At 40.0% G+C, this 25,204-nt stretch overlaps 1 protein-coding gene across 1 annotated transcript; it reads left to right on the top strand.

Moving 5' to 3' along the window:
• The first annotated feature begins 21,044 nt into the window (after nucleotides 1–21,044).
• cdk5r2b (cyclin-dependent kinase 5, regulatory subunit 2b (p39)) lies at nucleotides 21,045–24,077 on the top strand. Its single transcript, XM_034693679.1, has one exon. It carries the CDS (start codon nucleotides 21,400–21,402, stop codon nucleotides 22,294–22,296), a length of 897 nt encoding a protein of 298 aa, XP_034549570.1. The 5' UTR covers nucleotides 21,045–21,399; the 3' UTR covers nucleotides 22,297–24,077.
• Nucleotides 24,078–25,204: the final 1,127 nt, after the last annotated feature.

The raw sequence follows: 25,204 nt of genomic DNA, 5'->3' as shown, positions 1-25,204 counted from the left end.
TGTGCGAATGTGTTTCGTGTGTTTTGACTTAACGTGGATGGAGAGAGAAAAAGGAGGGGGAGGAGGAGGATGTGGGAGGGGAAGTCAGATAGCCACCAGTTGATAGAAATGTATCAGCCAGCTGGCCAGCAGCCGCAGAACTGTGGAGCTCTGCCTGATCTCTGGCTCAGAGAAAGTACAACAGCCAGAGGCTAGAGGGGGACTGAAAGAGGTCTGTTTGCATTGAAGCTCACAGTTTTGTTGCAGTCACAAAAGATGGAACAAAAACAGTAAATGTATTGCCTTGTGTTTTATGACTGTGAACGACACACTGTTTTCTTGTTTTTCCCATAAGACTTGCACCTGCCGGTCAGCAAACATGTTGCTAAGCTTGGTAAGCCTTTAATGGATGTTTGAGACACAATGAAATCAAAGTCAGTGAGATTTATATAATGCAAATTCCACACTTCCTATTTATTTTATTTCAAATGTACACGCTGGTTTACAAAAAACACAGCAGATCTCAGTGCCCACAGTGAGCCCACAGACAAAAACATCAAACATCTGTTACCCATATTTTGTGAACCTTCCAAGAAGAGCAGTCCGAGGTTACTCCAAGAGGGTCATCATCACTTCAATCTCTTTCTCCCTCCAACCCGACTGTCTCCCTGCTCTCGTTCAGTAGCTCCTATTGTGCATCAAAGCCTCAACACTCCGGTCCTACAGAGCAGGAATCTCCCTTCTGTGTAAACACCACTCCAGTTCTTCCCAACAGTGCAACAGATTGCATTTGAACCTGCGTGTGAACCATAACAGCTCCAGTGTAACACTCAGCAAAGGGAAATTAGGGTGTGGGTGGATGGGGGTTTATCTTGTTTTAGATCTAATTTTACCTGAAGCACAGGGAAAGCATTTGAGGAGACTGATTCTGCACATCTTGTCTTAAAAACAGGTGATCAGTCTGCAAGTTATGGCATATGGATCTGCAGGACAGGTGTTCAAACATAAACTATTTGATACATTTTTATAAATCCTGGAACTAAAATGGGTTTCTGTGCATATTTGGATGAAACAAAGCCTTCTGTAAAAGAAAAAGTTAAAGATGTTATCACTTGTCACTGTTTTTCCACTTAGTTTTTGGAAACTATCCTCCTATCCTTTGGAAAAGGGAGGAGAGAGGGGTTTATTTTGGAAGAACAAAGAGGGGCTGGTATGACTAGACAGCATGCTATCAAAGGCAGGGGATGATGACAAGCAGAGAGGGACTGGTGTGTATGCGTGAGTTTGAGTCTGTGTGCAGAAGTATGGGAGTGCTGTGTACAGTCTGTGAGTTTTTCAAAGAAGTGTGGGTTTTGACTTGCAAATATCACGCATGGAGGATCAGTTCTGTCTATGAATTCACATATCACTTGAGCACAGTTTCACAAATATTAAAACACAAGCCGACAAGGCCTGTTCTCCTGAGAAAGAAGAATACTGCTTAACAGGTAGACAAGGGTGTAGCCTGCTGGAGAAAAAGGGAAATGCAACCTCATCTGGACAGTGATGTATTACACTAGTGCAGGGGTTCCAAAAGTGTGGGCCGGGACCCCTTGGGGGTTGCAAGACACAAATGGGGGGTCGTGACTTGTCTTCCAGAATGTTTTTTTCTTATAAGTTATCAAAAAATACAAAATTTTACCCATTTATAGTAAAAAATATCTACAATAATTGAAGCTAAACTTGAAATAAAAACTTGAAAATAGAAAATGTAATGAGTTTTCTGCCTTTCTTTTTGTCAGATGACTCATGTAGCTCTAGCGAAAGTTCAGACAGGTAGACTATAAAAGCAATCACAGCAGTTGTTTAACTCTCCTCTCCCTCATTCAATAGCTCACCCGCTTCCAGCTGCATGCTCTGGAGCTGTCATTGGTTAATCAGCAGCGGCGTCATCCAATAGCTCAGTGGCGCGCCCTTATCTTAGCCTATCAACTTTCTGCTGTCTTTTTAAATGTGTCTCTCTCTCCTGCAAGTTCCTTCTTGCATTGATGGTGCGCACCCCTCCACCTCCCCATCTCCACCTGGTCTCTGCGAGTCTTCATTTCCTTGGGTCGTCAACCACCACCACCAGAGTCTGGACTCTAGGGGGATTTCTTCAGCTGCCAAATTCACACATCCTATATGCTCATAACATTATCCCCATAGAGTCCTTACACCAAATATTTCTGTCAAGTTCCATCATTCATTCAGTTGTAATAAATAACCTTTAATATTCAAATTGTGTCTCTCCTGATTGAACTAAGTTTAGGGTTAGTGAACAGTTAATTATCAAAAGCATCAGTAGCAGTAGGTTAATTCATAACAGCACAGGAAACACAGACACATGCTCATATAGGTAGGCTAATATTCTGCAGACCAGCTAAATGAAGCCGCATTAAATCACTTTTACCCCTTTTCGACCAAGGCAGTTTCAGGGCCGGTTCGGAGCGGGCATTCAATTGAGAACCGGTTTTTCGTGTTTGGACTGAGTGAACCGGCTCCCGGCCGGGAAAACCGGTTCCAGAGCGGCTCCAACTCTTTGCTGGTCTAGAACTGCGGACCCGCTTACGTCAGGGGCAAGTGGCGGGGTTGCCGTGATCGAAAACACAAACCAAACATGTTTCCGCCATTGTCCTGCAGCAAACAAATAAAAGAGACTAATGGATTCCAAGGCAAAGCAGTAGTGGGCCGAGGAGACAAGCTGCCGTTGTCCGCCATCGTTGTTGTTGTGAGGGAAAGTTTGTGCTGGTGCTGCTGGGAAGAGCAGTCATGTAAATCATCGTCATATTGTGTCTTCCACAGGCTCAAGTGGGCGGAAAAACAAACAAGTGCCGTGTTGGTTCGCAAGTTCAACCAGCTTCGAACCAAGGGAGAGGTTCCGGTGGCTGGTAGTGAGGCTTTCAGCAGTGTGACTGCCCCCTGGTGGCTGGCTGCAGTATAGGTAAAAAAATCTGTCTCCCCCATTCATTTGAATGGGGAAGCAGTCAAACTTTAAAAAATAAATACACGTGGTACGAATGTTTCTCATATCCGTACGCTGTGGTGATATGTAGTTATTATTTGACTGTTTTGTGTTCAAGGCCTCTTTTTTCTGAAAAGTTTCTTTTTCGTTAGTTATTAGAGTTTAAAAAACGGGGTTTTACTTCCGGGTTTCCTTTGATTCATAGCCGCCGTGGAGTGAAACTTCAAAGGGCACACAGCGTCACGCTGTAGGACGGAGCTTATTACAGTGGCTTCACAGGCTCTGGCTGCACAATGGCGGCGCCCAGGAGAGGGATTTTTTGGCTTCAGAACTGTACAACGGGAAGAGGCGGAGCAATGCTGTCCATTTTTATTTACAGTCTATGCTCCGAACCAGCATGAGCACCAGCCTGGAAATACAATCCGGTTCGCGTTGGTCGAAAAGAGGTATTTGAGGGACAGTGGGGGTCGCGGGTCTTTAGCACCTATAGTTTGGGAGTCACGGGCTGAAACGTTTGGGAACCCCTGCACTAGTGCAAGCAAAGTAAAATTAATTTGCCTACATCTCAGAGCTGCACTACCATAAGAATAGATGGGACACGCAAAGTCATATAAATTAAGAGCACAGAAACATATATTAAAAAGATAAGCCTAAGATCAAGTAACAAAGTTTGTTTTTTAAGTTCAACTGGAATAAAAAACATATTATATAATGTTTTGAAGAGCGCAATTGCGCTGATAAAAAGTGCACGAGTTAGGTAAGCAGGCCAATGTCAATCAGGTCTCTGTAAATTCACAGTCCATTTGATTTGAGCTAAAAAAAAACTCCCTCTCATCCTCTCAGTTCTGATCTTTAGGGAGCGTAACCAGCAGCCAGTGGAGCAGGCCGTGATCAGGATGATGTAAGTCTCTCATGATTCACTCCAAGTTCTTTTTACATCGTCTGATGTCGATGTTTTGAAGAGTCGGCCGAGCATGTTCCAATGATTCGCTCCGTGCACCTGATCCCCCCGTGTAGCCTACTTGTCCTGGGAGGAGCAGTTCCCTCTAAATTCACTTTGAGGATGTTGCATCTTTGAAGACTTTGGATGGTGCATAGATTTTCAGATATGGTGTGCACACCGCTCAACCACAATGTGATGGAATAACCGAAGGACGCATTAAGAGTTTAATATATCAAAACACAACTCTCAGGAAGGAATTTTTGGAACAAGACTTTCGTTAACAGGGATGGAACATTATTTGTTTGCTGAAAGGCTCCTCAACAAAGATTGCCATGTGATCATAAAAGGATATCAATGGAAAAGGCAACAACTTATTTCAGATTTAGAATTTAAAGCTGAGGTTGGCTCGATGAGCGGCAGATGAAGTCATGACAGTCCGTGAGAGCAATTCTTTGGGGCGAGAGAGATAACATAAGGTAAATCAAGTGAGCCAAAACGGTCTCTAAAGGGGAAAGAGAGGACTCAAGGACAGATACACGAGCCAACATTTCTGCAGGGCTGTATCTCCCAGGTGTCAGGGGAATACCTGAGATTTTCAAATAACAGTAAAAGGATTGAGGAGGGAGGTGGATAAGGGAGGGAGAAGGACACTTTGGCTGCTCATATTATTCTGTTGCAAAAGAACCAATGAGCAAATTCATTGACATAAAAATTGTACGGAGACAGAAAAAGAATCAGATCTTTAACTTTAGTAAAAATACCAAACAGCACAAAAGTATTATCATTAAAATGTGCTCTGATATTGCCACTCCAACTGGTTTAATTACTCTACATTTCAATTATTAAAGCTGGGGTTGGTAGTCAGATTTAGATCCACTTTTTGTTATACTGGTTAAAATGATCTTTATGTCCCGATGGCATCAATACATAATGTGTTCTTAAAAAAGAGGTAAAAAAAGCTGCTATCTACAGCCGGAGTAAACCTTGGAAAACACCAACCAATCCCTGACATCAGGAGCCAAATGATGAAACCAATCAAATCCCATCCTGCCGTTCTGCCCGCCTCCTGCAAAGCGTACATTTCATGTTTGTTCGTGTTTTTAACTTTCACTATGAGACTGTTTTGGTGTTTTCTTACCGCTGAGTGAGACATGAGTTGACGTAGTGCAAAACACAAACCATGTGCTGAGGACCGGTTTTGAATCAGTCACCATCACATGGTCACGAATCAGCGGCGTTCCTGCATGTGAGCGGGGGCGTCGTTTTGGAGGAGCTCCGAGGGGAGGGGTTAGCCGGAGTCCTGAGGAAATGTTACATTCAAATTCATGCTAGTTTTCCGTGACAACCAACCCTAGCTTTAACTAACAATGTTAACGCAAAAACTGAGATCTGGTCTTAGCAAACCACACAGTTAGCTTGATACAAAGCATAGCATATCTGTTTTATGTTCCTTCCAGCCCTTACGTGATGATAGTACTCAACAGGCAACCTGCATGAGGAAGAGATAGCGTCTGCATCATTTGTTCTCATCTACCTTTTGGCTGCTTAAAATATGTCCTTCAGAGAATTAAATATCACCCCTCTTTCTAATAGTAGCAGGACACAACTGCAGGCTGGTTTCATGAGAGAGGGAAGGCCTGCAGCCCCCTGTAAGTGTGTTTGCATGAGAAAGGCAGAGAGAAAAGAGAGATAATAGCCTTTGATCACCTGTCTGTGTTTGACTGAACTGGTGCTGTGTCAAAGCCTTGTATTGATATTGGTGTTTTTATCTTTTGTTACATAATTCAATAGGAAGCAGGTGGCCCTCTTTTGCACCAGATGCTGCTTTTGTATTGTTAGCAACATGTTACATGTGCCTGTTCAGGGTGGCCACATTAGCTTTGATAGCTCCTGCTTCACAGCTGGTATCAACACATTGTTTTAAGCGGGCAAATTGTTCATATATTGTTCATGTTCGCGGATGACACATATATTTTTTGTTCTGGAAAGGATTTAAAGTCAATTAGAGATACTATAGTGTGCAAATGGTCCAACTTAAGAGGTGGTTTGATGAAAATAAGTTATCCATGAACTGGAATAAAACTAAGTTTATGATTTTTGGTAATAAAAAAAAGGATGATCAAATTAGTTTGGATATATATGGTGTTAACATGAAAGAGTGTCAGAAGCTTAATATCTGAGAGTGATCATAGATGATAAACTGACTTGGAAACCACATATAGATTATATAAAGAGGAGAGTGTGTACATGTGTTGGTGTTTTAGGCAGGGCCAAGGACAGTATGGATTCTGCATCTCTTCGTATTTTGTACTGTTCACTTATTCTTCCATATTTTACTTATTGCTCGGAGGTATGAACACTTATATGACCAATATTAAACCTTTGTATGTGTTACAGAAAAGAGCAATCAGACTTATAAATGAGGTGAATGTTAGAGAACATACTAACAGTTTATTTATCAGCTCATATTTGTTGAAATGTAAAGATCTAGTTCACTTTAAAACATTATTATTTATGTTTAAAGCCAGAAACAGATCATTACCTGAAAACATACAGAAGTTGTTTGTATTTACATCTCATGAGGAAATTTAATTTCAAAAGTCCATGCACGCGCACTACATTAAAGCAAACGTGTGTTTCAGTTGGTGGAGTTAAACTTTAGAGTTCTCTGGATGATGATGATATAAAATGTTTCTCTAATATTTTACAGTTTAAAAGAATGTTAAAAGGTAAAGTCATGAGGAACTACAAACTCATCCAGTAAATCTGTATTTGATGGTTCAGTGTTCATTGTTAAATTTGATGTTTGATGAAAAGAGAAGGTGATTACAGACGGGTTAGCCGTCTGGTTTAGTGGTAGATCATGTTGTGATTAAGGGGAGGGGCAGGTACTATAAGTTTTTCTTCTTCTTGTTCCTGTTTGTTCATGGACAGTGTATACTCTATTTTGTGAAGATGTGTATCGAATATGTTGTGTTGTCAAACACTGAATGAATGAATGAATGAATGAATGAATATATCCAGCTGTGTACTGTCATATAACACAAACAACACTGAACATATTAACAATAAGAGCTGCTCACCGTGTCTTGTTTTCCACCACTTTCTTTTAATGAAAGTTGGTCCTTCCACCGTGTTGTCAGTGGCCTTTTTTTTTCAGTACAGAGCCAAATATCTGTTTGGTGATAGCAAAATCAGGCATCAGCACAGCAGAGCTACTCCTGTTGCAAAATATTACAAATCCAAACATTTTAAATAAAGCCACTTACCCCTTTCCACTGATATGTGGCTTAAGAATAAAACATATAATGTATAAGATTTCCTGACAGTTTAACACAATTGCAACCATTTTGGGAGTAAATATTGTATTGTTCTTGTCCATATACAAAGTTTAGCTGTTAGCTAACAGTGTCAAACCTCATCTAATCACAAGGTGTGACTTTCCTCAGATTTATTCCTGTAATATTTAACATAAAACTGCAGCAAAGTAGGACATATCCAGTAGGCTACAGTAAGGCACAACTTTAGGGCTGTGTTTGGGTAGACACTTAAAATGCTGAGTCATAGGGCTAACCGCTAAGCCAGCTTAGAAATTGCTAATCCTTTTTAGTGTCCTTCAGGAAGCAAAAGTAGATAAACTTTCTTTCCTTTAATGTCAAGGAATTGATATATTCCATACTTACAGGCAAAAAAGGCCCAAGATTGGGCCCCAGTTCAGCTCAGGGGTTCAATCATACACCTCATTCATAGAGACTCATAGGCTGTTTTCGAAACTGCCTACTATACTAGCAGTACGTACAGATGTGGCCAATATTCAGTATGTAGCAAGCAGTAAGTGAACAAGAGCAATGTCTGCAGTATGCCAAAACTACCCGGATGTCGTGCTGATTCGGGAAAATTTCTCAGTATGCATCGGACCAGTCTCCCTTGCGTATTGTTTCCCATAATGCACAGCGCTGGTTCCACTTTTTCTTTTTCCTTCTTTTTTGACGGGGGGAACTCAGTTTTTATGTGGTTTTCAAACCACCTCTTGACTTTTTAAATCATTAGTGAATGCTAAAGAAGCAGTTTCTCTATCAGCTTGGCCAATGTTTACTTCCGCTTTCCAAAACCGGAAATCCAGCGACGCCTGGCTGAGCATACTGTACAACAGATCAAACAGAACACTCATACTACATACTAAATCCAAATGCAGTATGTAGTAACTACATTACTACATTCGTAGGTAGTATGTAGCAGGCCGTTTCAAAAACAGCCATAGTCCTCCATTCAGGTAACCAAATGACCCGTGGCCTTGTGCGTCATGTATTTCCTTCCCCATCCACTGTCTTATCTTATTAGTGAAAGTATGAAAAGCTTAAAAACTAGGTCCAGGGCAAAACATTGATCATACAGAAAAGTGTGATGGTGTAAAATGGTCAAATAGAACAGGAAACGTGGAGCACTGCACGTTCCCCACATTAACTGTGAAACTTGTCACTACTGAAAATGTTTTAATACTGCCTGTAATTACTTCTATTTAATTTAAATACCATTGTAACATTGTATATATCTAAATTGTATTCTAGCTTTATTCATCTATTTTTATTTTTACGTATTTTATTTTATTTTATTTTATTTTTACTTATTGAAACTTCTTTCTTGATTGTACTTATGTCTGGGTTGCTGTAACAACTTAATCCCCCCCGGGGGATCAATAAAGTAATATCTTATCTTATCTTAAACTCCCAGCCCAAACACCAGTGCTATGCATTAACCAGTAGGGGTCACTGCAGTACACACATTTCTGTTAAGTAGTTTGACAGGCACCACACAGGCCAAATCAGAAATATAAAAGTAAACAGAGGCTAAAATTAACATTTAGATGTAATGAATATTCATAATGCAAAATGTTTCATCATTGACATGATACATAAATAGGTTATCAGTACTGACGTAGCCATTTTGGCAGAATTCAGACTGCAACTTAAGGTGAAGCATGTTTTATCTACATTATTCAACATTTAATGGTTTAATCTTGAACTGTGCATCATATTCCCTGAACATAGACAAAGGCATCTTCTCGATTGTTAGTGTTCTTATGAGGGGGCTTATTGACAAAGCTGTACTGATTTCCTCCATGTTTCTCAATGAGAGAATAACTCCTTTTGACATATGAACTCCCCATTCAGTGGTGTTAACAATCCTGCTTTGTCACTGATGGGAAAGTATGTGAATATCTTGTGAAAGTGTGTGTGCATGAGTGTGTGTGGGTGCACTTATATCAGCAGCTCCATGGCCACGCAGCTGCAGAGGCAAGGGGAGGAGGCAGCTCTTTCACAAGTCTATGACAGTCACAGTTACCCACCTGCTTGTATATGTGTGTGTGTGTGTGTGTGTGTGTGTGTGTGTGTGTGTGTGTGTGTGTGTGTGTGTGTGTGTGTGTGTGTGTGTCCGTATGATCCCACCTGTCTCCCTCTCACTCGGTCTTCTCTAGATTGTATTTTGTCTCCACCTGCCTGTGTCAGCCATGCTAATCCTTACCACAGGCTTTGACAGACGCCTCTGCGATAAGACACGACACCCAATCTCTTTTCTACTGTTTGATGTGCACAGCGTGCAAATACACACACAGACACACACTCACACACATGATGAATGATCCCCATTCACACATTTTCAAAAAGGCATACCAAATAAGTCAAAAAGGAGGGTAGGTGGATAAATGGTTCAATCTAACTCCAGTTCAGTTGTTTTTTGTATTTACTAGACTTCAATTGATATTTGTCCATTATTTTAATTACTGTTGTAAAAGAAGTCTTTGACTCAAATCATTTACTTGGAAATAAAAGATTGTATTATGAGTTGTTCTAGTTTAGTTTTGTATTTTCTTTGTGTCCCATGTCTTCCTTCCTGCAGGTATGTATTCTGGTTTATGCTTATGTATTCCTTGTGTTGTTCATTAGTGATCCATGTTTTGTGTTGTATTCCTAATGTGTGTATTTTCACTTGTGTTTCTTGTTTCCTGTTTTGTTTTGTAGTTCTTGATGTTTGGGGTTTGTATTCTTTTTACTTCCTGCCCTTGAGTATATCCATCACTTTTAAAAAAAAATGTATTTATGTATTTATTTTGTATTAAACATTTAATAATAATACATTTACAAACACTACAGACATGTGCTCAAACAATCACATATACCATAATAAATAAAAGAGACATGGAGAAAAAATAAAATAAAAATGACATATAACTCATGTGGGACCCTTTAAAAAGGTCTACTGTTTTGTTATCTGTTTTGCTATCAATCAATGTAAGGGTTTTTAAGTATAGTTTTAGTTCCTGTAAAATACCAGGGAAGTAGGGGGTGCACTTTTTCATTTTACATTTGTGAATATGAAATTGACATATAGTACCAATAAATGTACAATGAATTCTGTCGTTTCTAAAATATTTACATTCACAATACATTATGACAGTCTTACACTCAATTGTAAGATTATATGTAGTTTTGCTCAACAAATACCCTGTCATTTGAGACCAGAAAGTAGTGGAATATGTACAATTATAAACCAGGTGCTGCCAATGATTCTGTTTCATATTACAAAAAGTACAATTCTGATTAATATCTAAGAATTAGGATAGGAACTCATACATAAATGTTGTGCAAAACTTTGACATGTATTTCTTTAATCTTATTTGATATACAGAACTTAAAAGGTAATAACCAAGCCCGCAGCCAGTCAGTATAATTGAAAACGTTATTCCAGAAGGCTTCTCCCTCTCAAACCAATTCTGTATCCTCCACTCTGATTACCCTCATTAGTTTCACCTGTGTCCTGGGTCCATACCTGTTGCTCGTTAACAAGTGCATATTCAGCCTCTGTGTTTCCTCACCTGTGTTGTCCAATTATTGAGTCTTTGGCTGTTTTCAAAACCACCTATTATACTAGCAGTACATACAGGTTTGGCCAAAATTCAATATGTAGTACGTAGTTTGTGAAAAAGAACAAAATCTGCAGTATGCCAAAACTCCCCAGATGTCTACTGATTCTTAGAAATTTTCACAGTACGCATCGGACCAGTCTCCCTCGCGTACTGTTACCCACAATGCACAGCGCTCATTCCGCTTTTTATTTCTTCTTTTTTGACGAGGGAAACTCAGTTTTCATGTGCTGTGAAAATTATTAAATTCCATATAAACCACTTCTTAACTTTTTAAATCATAAGTGATGCTAAAGAAGCAGTTTCTCTTTCAGCTTGGCCGTACTTCTGCTTTCTGAAACCGGAAATCCAGTGAAGTCTGGCTCAGCATACTGCAGACCAGATCCAACAGAACAGTCATACTACATACTAAATTCAAATGCAGTATGTAGTAGGCAGTACCTGTCTACTACATTTGTAGGTAGTATGTAGTATGCCGTTTCGAAAACAGGCATGCATATTTCCCTGCCCCTGTGTTGTTCCTCATGCTCCCACTGGTGGTGTTTGTGTTTTCATCTGGCCCTATTTGGATTTTTGTTAAGAGACGTTTGAGTAAGTTTAATTTCAGCTTTTGCCATTTTGTTTTTTCAGTTTAATAAATCTCTACAACTCTGCACATTAGTCTTCCTCCTTGTTTTTCATCATGCGAATGATATTTGAACCAGTTCAACAATTACGTAAGTGGACACATCTTCTCATTAAAGTCCATATCTATTTGAAAATAAGAAATAAATAAAACATATATTTATATAATTTTTAACATAATACATTATACAGCGGATTAGCCTTGTTACAAAGCAGCAACCCTCAGCTGAGAGAATATAAGCCAATGCAGAAGCTGTACGGTGAACTCCTCATCAACACCTCCTAGTAGCCGTTGACTAGGAGGCTCAGAGCCCACCTCTTTACCTCACACTAGCTCGACAGCAGTTAGGTTGACTTCAGCATAGGCTTCAAAACAGTGCTTCAGTAACAGATCGGTGACGTCATGGATACTACGTCCATTTATTATACAGTCTATGCTTGTTACTAAACATCTGCTTAGTTATTTTTTTCTCATAACAGCTAATAATGTATGGCCTTACAGTAAAATATTATGTCTTACAGACATAATATTCAAACCTAAAGTTTTCGCCTTTCATTACTGAAGCTGCACTTTGAATGAGCAAACATTGATCACCACGTTGCTTCATCATGAGCACAATTCTGAGGGTTATGATGATCTCATTTTAAAATACTTTCCCTTGACAAGCTTAAAATCAATCAAAATAAAAGTAAATATTATTAATATTTTCTGCCTCCCGTGCTTTCCCCATGTTTATTTGGTTTTTTTTTTACTGAGAAAGCAATAAAAACATTGTACTATCTCTTCCTGTCAGTGCTGTGGATTGTTTCCACCCTCCTCTCTCCCTACTCACTCCCACTGTCCTGCTGGCAGGCCTTGAGCTAGCTGATGGGAGAATTCTGTCACTAAGGCTAATATTAGTCAGAGGTCTCAGAAACCTTCACTCCTCCTCTCCTCAATCACTCTGCCTGATATGTCATCCCACAGTTTCACTCAAACTAATTAAATGTTGGGCTGAGGTGTTGAAGAGGCCTGCTGACAGCAAACATCACCAGAAGGTGCTTTGTCACAAATATTTCCACTCACAGTCGGATTTTATTTGCAGTTGGTGGAAAGAGACTGCCCTCCAGTGGTTAACTCTTGACTTAACATTAGTAAATGTTCAAATTGGGAGTTGTTTTTTAAAGACTGTATCCATTGCCAAAACAGAAAACTCATCAAGGCGAGTGCAAAACAGATTCTGAATTATTTTAACTCTCGGGTCTTATTTGACTTCCAGTGCTTCCTTAATTAATTTTTTTTACAGAGAAGATGTGGTAATGAATAATTGTCAGTCTCTTTGGCGCTTGAACTCCACAGGGAGATAGTGTGATCAAAAGGTGTCTGCCCTGAGCAGCAGGCAGCGAGATCACGGGTGTTGGAGGTGTTGGCTGATGATGTCGTCTGAGGCTGGTGCAACGATGAATCCGATGATGCTGTGAAGACTTGGTGCTGATGGGAAGGTGAAGGGAAGCAATGGCATGAATTAACTGGAGGATAATTTTTTTTCATAACTATTATTAATAAATGTATAGATTTGAGGTAAAGTGCAGTGATTTGAGAGAACTGTGTTCTGTTTTTCAACTTAGAAATTGGTGCAACTGCTGCATCTGAAAACACCACCAGGTGGCAAACTAACAACAAGACATGGAGAGAAGGACATTTCAAAATGTTCTTTCCTTGAGGCATCAACTTGCATAATACAGAATCTGCACAGCACAGCTGAAATTTCTTGATAATGCTCTGTTCTCTCCTCTTCAGCTCAGTCAGCAGGACTCTGAGAATCATGGAAATGTACTGTAGATGCTATGTGTGATACTGCTGTTGTGTAATATACAGAGGTCCAGAGAGACGACCTATCTTATGGATACTGTGGGTTGAAAACTACAGTGTGGATAGTGTGCAGCATGTTTTGCAGATTGTTATAAATTACTCAAAGAGTTTCTGTTCTATATAGTCCAGAATGACTTTCTAGTGCATTTTAAAAAATGTGTTTATGTTGCTTTTAAAATTGTGAAGAACAGAAATGTTTATTCATGGCTTTAGTTGTGTTGACAGCACTGAATGTTCTGTCTGTCCAGTCCATTTACACATCAGACGTTCCCTTCATCCTGAAATGAATAATCTGAGTGAACATCTGGAACAGAAACAACTCCATCACAACCCCCTCATAATACTGTCTCAGTGCATATAAAAGAAAAATCCAAACATGCACTGTAAGGTTATATATGCATATTTTTATTCACTGACTGTAGTGGGTTGTGGATTATGTTTTAAGGTTGTATCTTAAATGATTCTGTTGTATTGCATAATTCCTTTTTGAGTCTCTTTCTTCCATATGTACAAACTGTATAACATGGCTGCTACAGCATCAGGCAATCTTACTGGATTTATAGAGCTTCTAGCTATCAGCCAGTATTGCTATCACGAATTCAACTTGCCTTTACGCTTCTTTTTCTCTTTTGGTTGTTTTTAAAGTAGTGTTCTTCTTCCCACAGTGTCTCAGTATATTATCCACCTATATTTTCCCTCCCTCACAATTCTTCACACATACTGTCTTTCTACTCTCACTGCAACTCAGATTAATGCGGCAAATAAAGAGCTTTAAATACACGATGGTACTTTCTAAAGAATAGCCTCATTAATGCACAGTGAATTTTTTTTTTCCACCCTGGTGTTTTTGTTTTCTTCTTGGCACACACTAAATGAATCTGACCAATATCTGCTGTTATTTTCCCTTAATAACTCTTAATTAGTGTGGTTGCCAAATGCCTTTATTCACCTGATTTCTTTGTAATGGTATTTAAATCTAGAGATCACCTTACAATTTAAATTTGATAACACTCAAACTGCTCTTATAAATATCTTTAGCTCAGATCAGTGTGCAGACATAATAACAAGAGAATTATCACCTAACTCTGCTGGTATCCTCAGCTTCATGTGCCTTTCTCATCAATTTTGATTAATGTTTGGGTTTCGAGTAACAAACTGAGTTCTCATCTCACCTGATTCAAGAACCATCCATCCATTTTCTATACGGCTTAACTCATTTTGGGGTTGCTGGGGTCTGTGGCCAGCTGCCATTGGTCAAGAGGTGGGGAGCACCATGGACAGGTTGTCAGTCTGTCACAGGGCTAACATGTGGAGACAAATAAGCATTCACACACACACACACACACACACACACACACACACACACACACTCACACTTACAGGCTAAATGGAGTCACCAAATAATCTGATAAGCATGTCTTTGGACAGTGGCAGGACACCAAGTGAACCAACACATGCACAAGGAAAGCATGCCAACACCGCACAGAAAGGCCCCTGCGCAGCTAGGTGTTTGAACTAGGATCCCTCTTGCAGAGAGGCAACAGTGCTAACCACTGCACCACCTTGCAGCCTTAAAGCTAGGGTTGGTAGCATAGACTGTATAAATAATGGACGTAGTATCCATGTTCCTGAGCACTGTTTTGAAGCCAATTGTCAGCGGCAGCCATATTGGTAATGCAGAAGTCAGCCAGTCAAAAGAGGCGGGGTTTGAGCCTCCTAGCCAACAGCTATGTGTTACCGCCTGTCAGTCAAGTCCTTATTTGGGCAAAAACTCATAATCTTAATATCTTCTGAACCGTTGCGTTAGAAAAAAATTCACGCACCCCCCCGTACAGTGTGTGCTAATACAGGAATTAGCTACGTAGAGCCATGCCGTTTTTTGAACCAGGCTGTACACATGTTTATTTCTGCAGCAAAGATGGTCTTCTTTGAATTGGTGTGTATGTTGTTTCCCATGTTTCTGCAACCAGCCTCAAGCAGATGCTTGATGAATTGCAGTTTATAACATATCCACATGGGCTTCATATTTTTGAGAGCGGAGGTTGACGCTTGGTTGGTAGTCACAGAAAACTAGCATGAATTTCAATGTAGCATTTCCTCAGGACTCAGTCTAACACCCCCCGGTTGATTCCAAACCGAACCTCAGCACATCGTTGAGTTTGCAGGAGGCGGGCAGAACGGCAGGACAGGATTTGATTGGTTTCATCATTTGGCTCCTGATGGCAGGGATTGGTTGGTGTTTTCCCAGGTTTACTCCGGCTATAGATAGAGGCTCTTTTCACTCTTTTTTAAGAACACATTATGTATTGATTGACATCAGGACATAAAGATCATTTTAACCAGTATAACAAAAAGTGGATCAAAATCTGACTACCAGCATCAGTTATTTAAAAAAAAACCTCCACTACAATCTTTGTACATTATTACCTGCCTAGTATCAATCAGGACTACTGAAGCAAGGAAGGTGATAATCTGGTTTAGAAGTATTTATTTATGGGATACTAAAATAATTTAGAATGTAACTAGCTAGATTTCCTCCTGCTTTTCAGTTGTAGTTTCTTGCATAATTGTATGAGCCAGCACCCTTGTTTCTCTTCATGTTTCCTGTTTTATTCGTTTTGCTATATTCAGTCTTTCCAGCCTAGTTTTACTTTCTGTGTTTGATTGTGTCCCATTTGTTCCACCTGTGTCTCGTTGTCACACCTGTGGTTGATTGCCCAGTGTGCATTTAGATTCCCTGTGCACACCTCTCTTTGTTGGTTGATTGCATTGTCTCCTCATATCATTCCCCCACTTTCTCTCTGTGGTTCTTGTGTTTGTTTGATCTTCTGTTGGATCATTTAAGCCTTTCTTATGTTATCCTCTATGTTCCCTGCTTCCAGTATTCCTTGTGATTCACTTCTGTTGTCCCTTTGGTTCCCTTGTGTTTTTGTTTGGATGTTTTGGATTACATTTTTCTTGGACATTTAAACTACATTTTGTGAAAAGATAACCATGTATAATACTGAACATAGATGTTACCATTGATGCACATGCAAATGCAATGCTAGCGCCAACAACATTACACACGGCACTGACGGAGACTCAACTAAGTTGAACACAAACAAGTTACTGATAATTTATCTTAACTCTTAGTTTGACCCATTACCTTTAGTTCATCATTTAACATTTTGCTGACAAAAAGTTTATAACAATTATTAGGTAGCGAAGCTAATAAAACGTGCCAACTAGATGGAACATAACTGTCAAGGGGTTCCTGCATTAATGTTTATGTGACACGAAAACTAGCTATGGTGTGTTTTTTTTTAAATTGTCACACAATTTGCCACTCAGCATGGAAACAGGAGACTCATGCTGTTGTAAATAATGCAAGTTGTACAGTCTGTAAATATAATAGAATGTACTTTATTCATCCCCAAAGGAGGAAATTCAGGTGTCTGGCAGATTAAATTATAAAAATCACATAAAACACAAAACAAGTAATTCAGGTGTATGTCAGCTCATCTCCCATTGGCTAGAGGGTTATGAAGCCTAATTGCTGCAGGGATGAATGATTTTCTGTATCTCTCAGTCCTGCAGCGCAGTGTTATTTAATAGTAATAAATTATTTATTTAATATTAACAAAGGTAAACAATAAAATGTATTATAATGTAAACATATGATATAAATACAAGGCAAGTTTATTTGTAGAGCACAATTCATACACAAGGCAATTGGGTGCACCCTAAAATACAACATTGGCCCCCTATTGGCCCCCCCTAAAAATAAATCCTAGAATTGCAACTGCACATCACACATATCAAATCAATCTGCGAAAAGGAGACAGCACATCTATAGTCTTTTGACTTTGATAGGACCTCACCTCTTCCTATTTGCAATGGAACAAATGTTACTTTCTAATGAAATCACCAGCAGAAAAGAAGAGGAAGTAGAGAAGTGGGAAAACTGTGCTGATAAAAGCAGGGGATGATAAAACAGACAAGAAGCTGAGTCAAATGATCTCTATCAAATTAAGGAAAACAGACATGAAGGCCAGGCTTTGGCAGCGTTACGTGACTGGTTGATAATGTTGAGATCTATAACAGTTATGCAGGATAGTACCTAGAGCTAACAGTGCATTAAAATGTTAAGTGTAATGTCAATTTCACTGCTATGTAGGCTGAGAAGAACACCATAGAAACTATTCTGACCGTTGACACTGATGGATTATTTTTTCTAGCTTTGAATCAATTCATTTTAAATCAATAAAATCCTCTTTAGACAAATAGTTATTGACCACATGTATGTGTGTTTAGTTTGTAGCTAGGTAATTAGTGGGATAGTGTGTAGTTAGCCGGTGGTTATGTGAAATAGAATCCCTTTAATTTGGCCTTATCTGACAGGTAAGCTTGGTACAGAGACGGGAAATGGGGGAGAGAGACGGGGACAACATGCAACTTAATCATGCTGGTACTAAGAATTGATCTTACCAATGTAATGAGGACTGTAGCATCTGTACATGGGGCGCCTACTCTACCAACTGAGCCAAACCAGCACCCATAGAGTGTTTTTAAAAGGTTGGTGGTTGAAAAATCCTACCACAAAGAAAGCAAACCTACTTGTTGTACAAAGTTTTGGACTTTTTGCAGCTCATCCGCAACTGTTTGTGACTTTATTTCTATGGGCACTTTGTACTTACTAAGCCTTGCTCTGATTCCACTGAGCAAACTATCCAACGCCTATGTTTAAACCATTCTCTCCTTTATTTTCTTACCTTCTCATTATCCAACCTTGTAATTCTAACCCTAACCCTTTGGTGATAGACAGTATATAATGGAGCCAGACAAGCTAGATGCTTCGTGTGTAATACATTGAGATTATTCCTCTCCCACATCCTGTTGGGTTCTGTTTGATTTGTGATGAAAGACTTCCTTTTCATTACCCTCCTATTTTTGATGGATCAAGCGTGGACACGATCAAAAGAGTTTGAGTGAAATAAATTGGAAGCACTTTACAGATTCGGGGATGTTATTGTGTTTCATCTCTATTCATTTAGTTTCATTAAAAAAATCTTCCTACTCCTGCCTTTCATCATGTAGCAGAAGTTTGGTTTCACATTTTATTAAGTATATCAGGCTTCTCAGGAATGATGATGACTGTCATTTATGATCACAAAGACTGAGGTGATAATGATGATGATGATTGGATTAAAGTGAGTTGATGAGGAATTGATGATGAGAATAATGGGGGAGGTAAAGTGGAGGAGTCTGTCACACATTGGTTTCACTCTGTCATGCCACCCATTTATCCTGTTTATGGTAACACCTACACCTCTTTAAAATACAGTACACCACATCATTTAGCTGTATTTCCTGTATCCAATGTGTTTCACCAAACTTAATTAACACATTCAGTGTGAGCTGCATCAACAAGGGGTCACAGTTCCTCACCTCACCGTGTGCCATCCAAACTGAAAAAAGATTGAACAGTCTAAAAGTGGAGGGTACAAGGAATTAAGTCAAACTCTAAAAATACTCACAGGATTGGAGAGCAACAGACAAGCTATTCAAAGCTGTTGGATATCTCTCTGATTTCTTGCAAACGACCCTCAAAAGGTTCATTCAATTCAAAACACTGACAGGGTGAATCCATTTTTTGAATGAGTTGATGAATACAGACACAGAAAATAAGAAAATAAATAGTAAAAGAATAGTTAGTGTTTATATGGAAATTGTGGCTTCTGTTTTGCTGAAATGTATTACAGGACAACCGGTAGAATTAAGTCAAAATTACTTTTTAATTCATGATCCTTTACAATTCACCTGAACAGCAAATCCCATTTTCAGAAGTGCACAGACTTTCAGTGCTATTTTTATCTCTTTCCATTCAAGGTGAATCTAAGACAGCAGTCATGTAACTCAGCTGAGCAGTGCCAGTTCTGCCGAGGTTAATTGGATCACTCGTAGAGTTTCCAGAGACATGCATGCAGCAGTTGTGACTGGCTGCAGGATTACAAACCTGGCCGACAACAAGAAATCACTACTACACCAAGCCGGTAGTGATATAATTACAGATGAAATCACTGATATTCTATCAGAAATAATAAAAGAACATTTATGAGAAGGTTTGGTCAGGGACGCTCTATTCTGACTGCTGGTTTATTGTTGTTTTATTATACAACTTTTATTCACTCCTCCACAATTGCTCAGTGATCTCTACCTGTAGTCATCCTTTTGTGAAGCCAATCTGACTTTCTTATTCTTCTCTTCAATTAAAGTTTTTGAAACTTTGTCATGTGGCCCTTTCACTGATCACACTTTAGTACTTTAACATTTCAGAGATCCAAAAAAAACTGAAGGTTGTGATGAAACACATGAAACAGGTGCAAAGAGAAAAAACAACTGCCTGGCATGAGGTATGCATTGTTCAGATTTTAAGCTGCAGTTTGCCCAGAGCTGGCACCAACACTTTGTACAGATTGCTTTCCAAAAACATCTTCAGAAAACATTCTGGTATGAATTTGTAAGAGAACATGAACCTTTTGGGGGACAGCATTTATGTGCTTTCAAATAAACCAGCTGAGAAATGCAGCTGTTGAGTGACCTTCAAAAGCCTTCCTACGTTTCTTAACAGTGTGGCTTTAAGTGAAGTTCAGTATTTTTTTCCTTTAATAGAATAAGACTCTTTTCCAGTGGTTGCTATAGGGACATGCAATATTAGTCGACAAACCAGAGCACTCCAAGTACCAAAATGTGGTCATTGGCCTTCAGATTCTGCATTAACATGCAGAATGCATGAAAAGAGATTACAATTAGAAACCTGGAGTGTCTCATGCAGACACTTATGGACACTTTGTGCAAGTGAATGAGTCTCCAGGGGCCGTGAAGTGTTTGAGGTTTTAGAAATGTTCATTTCTTTTTCATACAGTCCTCTTGGTTTATTAGATTTTATTAAGGCAATGCACATTAATAAACATTTCAGTAGTGTGCATCAGTGTAAATATGTGAGAAATAGCACAATAGCTAAATTTCACCTGAAGTCCTCAGGCAGGTACTTCCATGAAACAGAAAAAAAATATTACAGTCACAAAACATCATTAGACAGACTTTAGATTACCTTTGGTTGAGATATTTAGTTTAACTAAGCAGTGAAACCAGGAGCTAAAAGGTAGCATTAATCCTTAAATGATGACTTAATCCCCAAACCCTCTTCAAAAGTCAGCAGCTTAGGATGTCCATGTTTGGTTTCCATTTGAGAGAGCATTTGAAATGTGAGATGGACAACTTTACTTCACACATAAATGTAACAGACTGGAACAAACTGTCCAGATATTCAACCACACAGGTGAAGAAAATAAAACCAATGTATCAACATGAAAAAGGAGGGAAATACTTTATACAATGCCCACAAGAATGCATTAAGTCATTTGAGACTTCAATTCAATTATTGATTCATCAAAACAGGGACAGTGTTTGTGCATGACTTCATGCAAAAGAAAAATGCCCATATGCAATAACCATAGTTATTATTTATCACTCATCTTCTTAGGTGAGTCTCCAGTTTAGGAGAAAGAATAAAAAAGGCAACCTTTGACTTACACTCTGTTGATTTCCAACACTTGTAAACATGATTTACTTAGCATTACTTTTCCACGTTTGGCTGGAGGAGGAAAACACTGAGACCAAAATGGTGTTACCTGTAAAAGCTATGCTATCAATGGCAACCTAAAGCTAAAAACAACAACGCCCCTGATTGGATCATTGATTGGCTCTCTCATTGGCTGGCTCTGCTGTCAGTCGGGTACTGCAGTCTGTGGTTCGCTTAAGCGCTTCACTTACGCAAGGCGACTAATCTTGGTTGAAGGTACAGCTTTAGGATTGTGTCGCAGCGTCTCCCCCCCATGACGCGCTGACAGAGCATCTGCTGGAATACAACCTCAGTCTGGGAACCAGCTCCATCTCCGTCCCTCATCACCCAGGGGCGACCACACGGAGCATCTAAACGTGTAAATGGAGTTTCAGTCGTGGTCGTGACTGTCGTTCACCGCCTCTCACCCTGCAGAAGACTGCGTTGAGGTTGCAGCAGCATCCATACCACCGCGGCTCTCTCCGTTGCAGTCATGGGTACCGTGCTCTCGATATCACCGGCGTCAAAGAGGGCGTCGATTATGGACGCTGAGGGCGCAGGTGATGGATTCAAACCTGACAAGGGCCTCAAGCGGCACTCGATGTTCGTGGCTCTTTCCTGGAAAAAGCTGGTGGCCAGTTCGGCCAAGAAGAGTGCCAAGAAAGTGACCCCGAACCCGCTGCCCACGCGCGATCTCCCGTACACCCAAATCTCTCAGCTCAACAGCGTCAATAACAGGAAAACGCACCAAAACGAAGAGAAGAAACCCAAGGCACCGATCCCGGTCCCGGTGCCCACTGTACCCACTGCTCCTAAGCAGAATAACGAGATTGTCCTTCAAAACGGGAGGCTTTCCTCCGTGCAGAAGCAACCCAGCAGCCAGTCTCTTGCGTCGCCGAGGCGGGTTATTATTCAGGCTTCAACAGGGGAGCTGCTGCGCTGTTTGGGGAACTTCGTGTGCCGCAGGTGTTTTAAACTGAAAGACTTGAACAGTGGGGAGGTGATCCTCTGGTTCCGGAACATTGACCGGACTCTTTTGCTGCAGGGCTGGCAAGATCAAGGCTTCATCACGCCGGCTAACGTGGTGTTCGTGTACCTGTTGTGCGAAGACACGATAGAGGACAGCATCGCCAGCTCGGCAGAGCTGCAGGGCACCTTTCAGACTTGCCTTTACCTCGCCTACTCCTACATGGGCAACGAGATCTCCTACCCACTCAAGCCGTTCATGATCGAGGCGAACAAAGACGTTTTCTGGGAGAACGCGCTCCGGATCATCAGCAGGCTGAGTGCCAAAATGCTGCAGCTCAATGCAGACCCGCACTTTTTCACCGAGGTCTTCCAGGATCTCAAAAACCAGCGAGAAAGCAGCGAGTCAAATCTGGACCGCTGACATGCAGACGAACAAGAAACTGGTGTTTTCTAAGAAGATGATTGTTTTGCAAAACCACATTAGGGTGGTTTTGAATGTATAAGCCAGAGGGCTTCTCACGTCTGGGCTGATTCTCTCTCATAATATAACTTATGTGGTGTTTAGGCTACAGTAGGAGATTTCATAACTGCATGCCAATGGTATATTGTCCTCTTTTGTCTCTTTCCCTGAGTGGCAGAGGGATTTCATTCATGATTAGCCCTGTTTGTGGGTCAGTAAGAGGATGTCGCAGTGAGGTGAGCTTCTAGGCCGGACCAGAATAGATGTATGCGTGTGTTTGTGTGTTTGTGCAGAGTTGAGAAAGGCGGAGCTGTCCGAGGTGCTGACCTGTGAAGCCACTTCTCCTCCCTCCACTGCTATTTGAGTCCCCTCGCCACAACAGAGTCAAGCGTGGCTTAAGAGGACAGAAATAAGCCCAGTACACTTTCAGCACATAAGCCTAAGCCTCCCAGGTATAGAGGTAGACGCTATAGGCCTACATTGTGCTTTTTGAAATACTCTGCATGCTGTTTAACATGCAACTCCATCGGAAACATGTTTCTTTATGAGAACAATGCATTCTTCTTGGTATACATGTAGATATTTTAGGAGTACCAGAGATAAAAAGGGATATCTTTCATGCTGTGTGGGGCTATCTTTGCACCTGGATGGGAAATTCTGTTTTTAAGCTCCTTTTATGTAATGAAAACCATACATTTATACATAAAATACCTTATTGTGAATTGAATTAGCTTGTTTTTGCCTACCAACATGATCCATGGCAGGTATGTTACCTGTCAGTAGGCAGTTGAACATAAAGGTAAGGTAGGGGCAGTAATGCAAATTTGGTAAAGGGAGTATCTTCCCCTTGGAATGTGATTATCTGCACTAAATGCAACCAGGGCATCTGTTGTGTATTGGTTCCCAATGCATTGCAGAGGCCTGTATAAATAGAGACTAAATGGAATGTAAAGGGTTTTTTTTATGTAATATGTGCCAACTATGAAATGCTTTGGCCTGGGATTGTATGGTTTACATGTAAATATTCCAAATTTGAAATAAGCTCTTTATTTTATTGTCTTTGCCTGTTTTGGAGGAGGCCGTGTTTGATGTTGTTCATGCACAACACAAAACAAATAGAGCTTATTTTGGGCCTGCTCTGTGAATGTGCTGTGGTACTCAGTTTACTGGGTCCAGTTCTCTTTCAGTCAACGAAGAAAGAATGTCTCCTCAGTGTAAATATTGAATGTGAATGTCTCATACTAAGTAACAGAAGAATATCATTTGCACATATCATCGCGTTCTCTATAAGCTAAAACTCTGAAAACAAGCTTATAGGACAAACCTGACAGTTATTATTCAGTATTAAGTGATCATCGTGATGTGTTGTGCTACCATTGCTTGGAAAGTTGAATATAATGCTGCTATTTTGCACAGCTGTGAACAAACTTTTGATGTTTTGCACAGTGGTATGACATAATGCTCGTGCACCAGTGTTAACTTGAAGGCACTGGAATGTTTGCCATTACGTTTGTAGTTAATGTCGGCAAGTCTCGCTCTGGATAATCATATGTGAATTCAATCTTTTGTACAGCTCATTTTTCATATATGTCAGCTGGAAAGTGATATCTAGATGTGTGTGTTGTCTGTGGTGTTGCACCACAGTTGCATTCACTCTTGCTACATGTTAAATAAAAAAAAAAGACCAGTGCAGTAACTGTTTATGGTGACCATGATGAAATAAATCCAAACTCATGTAGGAACTCTTCTCTCTGGCTTTGTTTTCTTCACTTCGTCTCAGTCTGCATGTGTTTGCTTACTACCATATGTGCCTCCATGAATGAGCACACATGTTTGTACAAACCTTCTAGTTAGCCGAAGCACTGATTAACTTGGGCAGCCTCTTATCCACTCACACCACACACTAATCCTTTGATTTGCAGGGAACCCTTGGGACGTGGTTATGCAACAGAAATAAGCCCATGACAAATATGCTTACTGCGATGATACCATAGGTTGCCATGAGGCTAAGACTCATGACGCTTCATTGGTTGCTGTGACACTAATAGTTATCAGGTCAAGTCACTGTTACATAAAAAAAGTTTTCTAGGAAGAATTTAAATATTGAGATATAGAAATACATATTTTGAGTTTATCCGCCTATTTTATGGCGGATAAATCTTCTATAACAGTCATTTTGTATTTCAAATAGTGTTGCGACTGATATCCCTGCATCACACTGAGCACAGAGAAGTACGCTGACATATATTTAGGATATTTCTGGAGTTCCATCTGTGTGTCCTGGGTATTTGAATCGGGGTCACATATGAAAATGGGAACACAGAAACCAAAAGGAAAAAAAAAACTTTAAAAACAAAGAGGAATAGATCTGAAATCTCTTCAAAAAAAAATGTTGAATTACTACTTGAAGGTTTTAAAACACCCTGAATCAGTTTTACATTTAAATGTATCTTTTAAGTGTATTGATGACACGCTGTAGAGAAAGAGAGAGAGAATGGAGCTGAATGATATGGGTTTTCTCCTGTTTTTTTATGAATAAGCCAAGTGGGCTGCAGGGTTCCTTCATCTGATTGGTTAGAATCTGCTGCAGTCTCAGAACTGTCTGTGACTCTCTCTCTTTTTTTTCTCTTCCACTCTCTCGTGCTATCTCTCTCTCTTTCTGTGTCTTATAGGACATACAAAATCTATTTACAGAACAAAATGAAAGAATCCTGACAGAAAGGGAACAACGGTGATTTAAACTGAGAGGTGGGCGGGGACACAGTAATAATTGTGAGGAGGGGAGAAGAAGGTGTAGATGAAAACAGAGAGGGATGGAGAGGCTTATATTTCATTTATCCACTGCCATCCTATTTGAATCTGTTGTTGA

The sequence above is a fragment of the Notolabrus celidotus genome, chromosome 10 (assembly GCF_009762535.1).
Source record: "Notolabrus celidotus isolate fNotCel1 chromosome 10, fNotCel1.pri, whole genome shotgun sequence".
In the NCBI taxonomy this organism is placed as follows: domain Eukaryota; kingdom Metazoa; phylum Chordata; class Actinopteri; order Labriformes; family Labridae; genus Notolabrus; species Notolabrus celidotus.
Note: the sequence above shows the minus strand (reverse complement) of the source record. Positions and strands in the feature narration are given on the sequence as shown.

What these genes read in the sequence shown, in the direction of transcription:
- cdk5r2b (XM_034693679.1), top strand. Translation starts at nt 21,400, where the DNA reads ATGGGTACCGTGCTCTCGATATCACCGGCGTCAAAGAGGGCGTCGATT.